Below are 8073 nucleotides of genomic sequence, written 5' to 3'. Positions count from 1 at the left end.
CTCATTGAAAATATTGGAAAACTACTTGTCATGCGATTTTGCGGTCCTAAATCGCAGGACAAGTCGCACTAGTTTGAAAGGGGCCTAAATACAATTAAATTAAAATTATTAAATCAAAACAATCTAAAATATAAACAATTAACGTTCCCCCCTCAGCGGGCCGCAGTAAAATTATCAAACGTTAACCGGTCCGTGGCGATAAAAAGGTTAGGGAGCACTGCACTACATCATTCCATTGGTCAATAATCATCAAGAGTCAGATTTCGGTGATGTCAGCAGATTTGGGTGGATGTCTTGTGATATTATTTCTCACATCTCCTGACCCCCCCAAAAATAGATATACAACCTTGAGCTACACCTAATGCAGCATGTAGGGGCTCAGTGAAGGTGGTGGTGAAGGTGTGGAGGTGTCTGATCGGGTCGCACAGATCATAAAAGGACAGCTGCCCGGCCTCATAATCCACATAGATCCTGACTCTGTTACTGGAGAGATTGTCAGGTAACTGGATCACTTTATTGTTATGTGCCATGGAATATTGATTATTAAACTTGAACAAACCCCAGGACTTCCTATTCTTTGCAATTCCTGACTGGTCTCCTGTCCTCTCTATACTGGGATAACACATCCCGACTGCCCAAAATTCTGATTTACTGACATCCACTTCCCAGTAATGTCGCCCCGAGGAAAATATCCTTTTGCCTAATACCTTATGTGTATCCTGAAATCTCTCCGGTGTTATTGGACGATTCTGCTCTATATCTGACAAGGATGCAGTTTTCATGTCATCTGATATCTGTAGATTATTATGAGCTGTGTTCACATCCAGTAATATGTCTGAAGCTTCCTGTATATTGAAGAATACATTTACCCCTTTTATCATATCAGATAATCCTGTGTGTAATGTGTGTGAGATTCCAGCCACATCCAGATCCCCTCCATCATGGAGGAGTCTATCATGTCTCTCTCTGTCCTCATTATCTCCCTCCTCAGTATCACACAAGTCCCCTGTGTCTGATTCCTGTAGGACAGTCAGTGGGTCAGTCATGTTACACAGCTCCTCAATGTCCCCCATCTTCCTGGACAGATCCTCCTTCTTTAATTTTAGCTGATCAATCAAATCAGACAATGAACGTGAGATCCTCTCTTCCTGGCTGGAGATGTTCCTCAGGACTCTCTTCTCCAGGTCTTCCAGCTGTCTCCTGAGCTCTATGAACAGGGCAGTGACTCTCTCTGTTAGATCGGCTGATTTTTCTTGTACTTTTCTCCTGCGATCCTGCAGACTCTGGACTCTTTTCTCCGTCTCCTCTCTCTCTGTCATCAGTTTCTGCAGAACATTTCTCAGTTTTCGTTTCTTCTTCTCAGAGGCCTCATCCAGAGTCTCCACCTTGTGTCCCTGATGTTCTCCATCCAGCCTGCAGGACACACAGATACAGGCAGAGTCCTCAGTGCAGTAATATTCAAGAAGTTTCCTATGGATGGAGCATTTTCTGTTCTCCATGGAAGTGGTGGGATCAGTTAGGACATGTTCTGGTGACTTGCTGTGGACTTTCAGGTGATCATTACATAAAGAAGCTTCACATAGCAAGCAGGATTTAACAGCAGATACAGGAGAGTGAATACAGTAAGTACAGAAGATTTCAGTCGTCTTCTCATCTGGATGAGTAGATCGGAAAGCCTCCACTATGTTACGCAGTGTTATGTTCCTGTGCAGTGCAGGCCGATCCTGGAACTCTTCTCTGCACTCAGGACAGGAATAACCTCCAGACCCCTCCTGTGTATCCAACACATGATCAATACAGACCCGGCAGAAGTTGTGTCCACATCTCAGGTTTACAGGATCTGTATACATGTTCAGACAGACGGAACAGTCCAGCTCCTGTCTCAGATCAGCAGACGCCATCGCTGACAGCAGAAGAGAGAAATGAAAGTGAAAGTCTCCGACAATGACATTTCTCGGCACAGGGTGGGGCTGAGCTGGTGTTGCAGCTCCTATTTTAAGGAACTTTGGGGATAAAGCAAATGTTTATAAATTGAAGGGATATATCCTTCCTTACATGTGAGAGTTGATCTCTTTTTTTGTTTTACACATTCTTTTGATTTTAGGCACAAAACTGGATTATATAGTGCAGTGTGAATAGCTATTTGCAGTATTATGCTTTTTGTATTTTGTGTTTAATTTCCACTTCAAATTCTAGCACTCCTCTCCTATGTGTAAATATCATAATTTTTTTGCTAGAAAATTACCCAGAACCACCAAACATTATATATGTTTTTAACAGAGACCCTAGGTAAATAAATGGCGATCGTTGAAACTTTTTGTGTCACACAGTATTTGCGTTTAATAAATGAAATAAAAACAGAACACTAAAGTTTGCCCAATTTTGTTGTATAATGGGAAAGATGATGTTACGCAGAGTAAATATATACCTAACATGTCGAGCTTTATAATTGCACACACTCGTGGAATGTCGGCAAACTTTGATACCTATAAGGTCATAATTTGGTAAGCAGCATTACCAGTACAGCCTATCGGTGACTAACAAAAGATCGGCGAGATCCTGTTTGCCTTTATGAGTGACAAAGATCGGCACGGCAACAGTTAATAGTAAGAAGTTCAAAAGTTCCTATAGTAACCTTGACGCTGCATAAACTGACAAGGATCGGCACGGCAACAGTTAACAGTAAGAAGCTTAAAAGTTCCTATGGTAACCATGACGCTATATAAACTGGCAAGAGTCACCTACGCTCCTATCCTTTGATAAAGTCACGTGGTTAGTGATGCAACGCGTCGGGAGGAGCCAGGGTGACGTCACTTCCGTGTTCACGGCCGTAACCGGAAGTTCTTTTGTGTACCGCTGCTAGCGATGTCAGCGTGTAACATTTTGTTTCCATGTGAGTGCATTTCTTTTATTTAAATAAATAAATGTTTACTGAAGATATTGCACCATGAGCGATTGTTTCTTTACATCCCCATGAGATCAATGCTTCGGGCATAAGAGGATAGAGTGGAGAAGCCGTACCATCATAGGCACATTCCGGAGCTTAAGGATCCCGCCATCCATTTATCTAAAGAGAGTGGTCTGTTGAGCGGTGTTGCGGAGCAGTATTGAATTATACACATGCTTTCTTTGTGTGTGTTAGAGGTAAGTGGCCACTACACACTTTAGAGCATCAAGATTGGGAAATTTACCTGTTGGTCTACCTCATTTTTTCTGCATCAGATCTTGGACACTATTGTGGAATTTTATGCTTTGTAGGAGTGGACAAATTTTTACATATTTTTATTACATACATTGGGACAAACACAGTACAATACGATTGACTTAATCTGTATAATAGGATTGGTTTGTTTCACATCAATTTCCATTTTCCTTGTTTATTTCACTGGGATAGTATATTTACTTTGGATTTATTGATATTGATTATTGCGGCATTTTTATGTTTATAAGAGTGGATATTTTTTTTGCACAGTGATTTTTACGCATTATATTAACAGATTTTGCATTGATTGGGATATTCACAGTTCAGCACGATTTATTTTACACATGATTGGGACATCTTGCAATATATTTATTTATTTTCACACTTGCATCCAATTAATTTATATATATATTGGGACACATTTTATATATCTGGATTCATTTGGAATTGATTTTTAGCATTTCTCCACCTTGTTGATATATGATTTTTGTAGGGATACTAGAAGTGTTCTTTTCACCTATACTATTCATTCACATGTATTATCCATTTGTTTATTTATTTTGACATCATTGAAACATTTTGTCACATATTGAGACATTTGTCTCATTATCACTACATATATCAACAATTGCACCTATTGTAGTATATTCTATATCTTAACTCATTCAGCATTATTTGGAGTCATTATTTTTATTATACAACACAACATATAGATTTGTCCATCTGCACGGATGTAGTTTATAGTTTTAAGAATTAGCGCTGAATTTTGTTTCACTATCACTACACAGTTTTAGTCAGTATTATTCACCATTTTTAACCCATTCAGCTTTTATTGGAAGATTGTATATATTTTTATACTTTTTATTTTTTTGTCCATCTGTACGGATGCAGTTTATCGATTTTCTATGAATTAGCGCCGATTTTTTAGGTTTTTTAGTATTTATTGACAGTGGGGACACTGATTAAAATTGGCTGATTTTTCTTTCCCTTTTTTTTTTTGCGGATTTGCACATCAACACCTGTTGTTTCATACCATCTATATTTGAACCAGTTTCTCTGAGGTTATATTATCTCCTGGTAGCGCATTGGTCCTCACTATCTACAAACTTTGATACTTAAAAATCTCCATAGGCAACACTTTAAAATGTTATACAGGTCACCTGATTAGAGTTACAGAGGAGGTCCTGGGCTATAATTGTTGCTCTCACTCTAACATTAGCGGCTGGGGGTCTTTCAGCTGGAGAGCGGGGTCCCAGAGAGAGATGTGGCCTCGGGTGGTCGACCTGAGGAGCTGAACCCGGATGTCCTGCAGAAGCTGACTAGATAGGAGACACTGGAAAGGATCTGAATCTGCATACAGTGAATACAGATCTGAATCATGGGGCCTGTTCTGAGGGGGGCCATCCCTTCAGCTAGGAGAGTCAGTGGACCGTTGTCAGTCAAGAGGATACTAGAGAGTGTCCTGAAGATAATGTAGTGCATCAAGTCTGCTGCTGGAGAGAGCAAGAAGACTTAACCCTTCCATACATGTGGCAGTATGGTTAAAGCAGTGTGACTGCTTCCACAAGTAACCTGGTGAGGCCAACTGAGAGATGTCCTTATCAACTGTATATAGTTCAAGTTGGAGCATCCCACTATTCCCTTCTCCCATCCAAGTTCCACAATAAATACCAAAAACCAAAACCTCTGGACTGTTTATTGAGTAAGGAGCCTTTGGGAGAAGGGAGGGATGTGTGAACTAGGGATCGACCGATATTGGTTTTTCGTTGCCGAAACCGATATTTTGGCCATCGCATATCGGTATCGGCCGATATGGGCCAATATTTTGTACATATAAAGTTTTGCAAAATAAACACAAATTTTGACACAAATCTGTTACTGAACATGTTAATGTTTATTTATTAACCACTTTACCACTAGAGCATTTTGCTGTCTTATGTCCAGGCCACTTTTTGCGATTCGGCGCTGTGCGACTTTAACTGACAATTGCGCGGTCATGCGACGCCGTACCCAAACGAAATTTACGTCCTTTTTTTCCCACAAACAGAGCTTTCTTTTGATGGTATTTGATCACCTGTGCGATTTTTACTTTTTGCGCTATAAACAAAAAAAGAGTGTAAATTTTGAAAAAACAACAATATTTTTCACATTTTTTTATATGAAATTCCCCCCAAAAAAATTTAAAAATCGAAATTTTTTTACATTTTTGGCCAATTTGTTTTCTGCTACCTATGTTTGGTAAAAAAAATTCACAATAAGCGTATTTTGATTGGTTTGCACAAAAGTTATTGCGTTTACTAACAAAGGGGAAGATTTCTGTCATTTTTGGTGTTTTTTTTTAACGCGTAATGGCGGCGATCTGCGATTTTTGTTGTGGGACTGCGACATTGCGGCGGACAGATCGGACCCTTGACTGACATTTTTGACACTTTTGGGGGTACCAGTGACATTACTGCAGCAATCAGTGCTATATATATGCACTGTTACTGTAAAAATGACACTGGCAGGGAAGGGGTTAATTTTATTGGAGAGGGAGGGGTTAATTTATGCCTGGTGCTTACTGACGTGTGTGGGGGGAGGTGACTGAGTGACACAAGGACAGATCCAGGGTTCAGCTATGCTGAACCCTGCAATCTGACCCTGCCTGTCACTTGGGAGATCCGCCCGCTTGTGTTTACACAAGCAGGCGGATCTCCACACTAGATCCCCGATGATCGGGGAAGAGCGGCGGCGATCGCCGCTGCTCCTCCCCTGGCCCGACTCCCGCTGTGACTGAATACAGCGGGAGTGAGCCTCCGGTGGCGTGCGCGCGCCGCCGAGAAAGGGGAGTGTCTGACGACGTAGTACTACGTCGTCAGACGATAATGAGCCACTTTGCCGCAGTAGTACTACGGTACTCAGACGGCAAGTGGTTAACTTTTTTTAACATTAAGGGCTCGTTCTTCACACTTTAACTGCATGAAAACTGATAGGAAAACTGCACTTGCATGGACATCAGTTTCACATCATCTGATCGTGCATTAATGCATAATAAACTGCTGCAGTAGTGCACTCACTCACTGCAATAATTTTAATTCGCTACTGCAGCAGTGCAGTCAGTGGCACAAAAACTGCTAGATACAAGCTAGACAACAGTGGATTGGAGTCAGTGGACTACTGCTGCAATAGTGCACTCACTGCAATGATTTTAATCACTACTGCAGTCAGTGCAAAACTGCTAGAAAAAAAGCTAGACAGTGGATTGGAGTGGACACTAGTACTACTACACTTTTCAATACTCCCAGTTAAGTAGAACAATATTATACTGCAGAAAGCATAACATTTCAGCATGTCCATGGTCACCTGTTAAAGGGCTTCTGTTTTTTTCCTATAATGCTGCCACTTCATTAACATGCTCACTTGGTACAGGAGGAGAGGAGGACAGAGGAGCAGAGAGAGAGAGAGGTATCTTCTAGCATGGGAAGCAAGTCTTTTTTAGTGTGCCTCATTTTCTTTTCACCACTGAAGAGGATAACCACTTCTTCTGTCTATTACTGGTTCCTTCAAATAGAGATGAAGTTCATCATCCAGGCTCATTATTGCAGATTCAGAAGAATCCTCCGCATGAGGCCCCAATAAAACACTGAAAATGTCCTGATCAATTCGACCACGATGAAGAAGATTCTCTTCTGTTCGTTGTCGTCTTTTTGGACATTTTTCTGTTTTTGCAGCATGCTGCTCTTTATAAAAATGCTGTTCTGGACATGTCTTTTTGGCAGGAACCTCCGGTGTTCTAAAATTTTCTCGGACCCGTGAAAAAATCGGACCTCGTCACTTCCGGTTATGGGAGTCTCAAGTGCGCATGCGCATAAGACATTATCTTGGTTTGGTAAACTTATAACACAGAGCGGGCAGTTGAACGAGAGCAGGCGGGGCTGAGGCGGGACTGAAGACACCGCCGCGTCATCTGCAGAACTGAATAGAGGAGGCGGGACAGAGGTGCGGCCGTGTAATAAATGCAGGACTTTAGCGACTCCTTATGTTTTATTATCTTTAGTAATTATCGTATTATTTATCCTTAGGATTTCATTACATTTAGTATTTCTTATTTTGTATTATAGAAATACTAAATGTAATGAAATCCGAAGGATAAATAATACGATAATTACTAAAGATAATAAAACAAGGAGTCGCTTAAGCCCTGCATATATTACACGGCCACACCTCCGTCCCGCCTCCTCCGCCAGCTCTGCATATGTGCCTCCCTCCCTAATGTCTCGATGACGCGGCGGTGTCCTCCGTCCTCCGTCGCACCTCAGCCCCGCCTCCTCTCAATCAGCTGTCCGCTCTCTGTTATAATTTTTCCAAACCTCGAAAAATGTCTTCTGCGCATGCACACAGACGACTCCTATCAGCTGTTTTGTGATGCTCTGTCACCGGAAGTGACGAGGTACGATTTTTTCACGGGTCCGACAAAATTTTACAACACCGGCACCTCCTGTTGAATATCTTCTGTCAGCCATTGTTTTGCCTTAGCCAATACATCATCAGAAGCAGGGCCGGTGCTACCAGTAAGGCGACCCAGGCAGCCGCCTAGGGCGCAATTCAGCAGGGGGCGCCAGCATCCTGCTGCTGCACCCGGAATCAATCAAGTAATGGCTGGCGGGTGCGGGCGGCCAAAGGCGGACTAGCGCAGCAGGGAGCAGGCATGCATTCCCCCCAGGCAGCTCTGATGGACTGTAAATAGGCTGCTCAACCGTACCTCAGACAGCGGAAGCGATCACTTACGCTTTTCCTGTCACAGCTAGATATTGCAGAGAAAGCTGCCGCCCGTCCCGTTGCCGCCCACTGTCTTTCTAGCTCGGCTCGGCTCGGCTGTCTGTTCAATCTGA

At 42.2% G+C, this 8073-nt stretch overlaps 1 protein-coding gene across 1 annotated transcript; it reads right to left on the bottom strand.

Annotated features, from left to right (window-relative positions):
- Nucleotides 1-302: 302 nt before the first annotated feature.
- LOC309556340 (E3 ubiquitin/ISG15 ligase TRIM25-like) lies at nt 303-1938 on the bottom strand (the record flags this gene model as incomplete). The annotated part of the gene is made up of 1 exon (XM_082258794.1): nt 303-1938. The coding sequence occupies exon 1, from the start codon at nt 1899-1901 to the stop codon at nt 303-305; it is 1599 nt and encodes a 532-aa protein (XP_082114920.1). The 5' UTR covers nt 1902-1938.
- Nucleotides 1939-8073: the final 6135 nt, after the last annotated feature.

Source organism: Pelophylax lessonae (genome assembly GCF_965119305.1).
Source record: "Pelophylax lessonae genome assembly, chromosome: 5".
Lineage (NCBI taxonomy): Eukaryota > Metazoa > Chordata > Amphibia > Anura > Ranidae > Pelophylax > Pelophylax lessonae.
The sequence above is the reverse complement of the archived record's forward strand: the minus strand, read 5'-3'. Positions and strand labels throughout refer to the sequence as shown.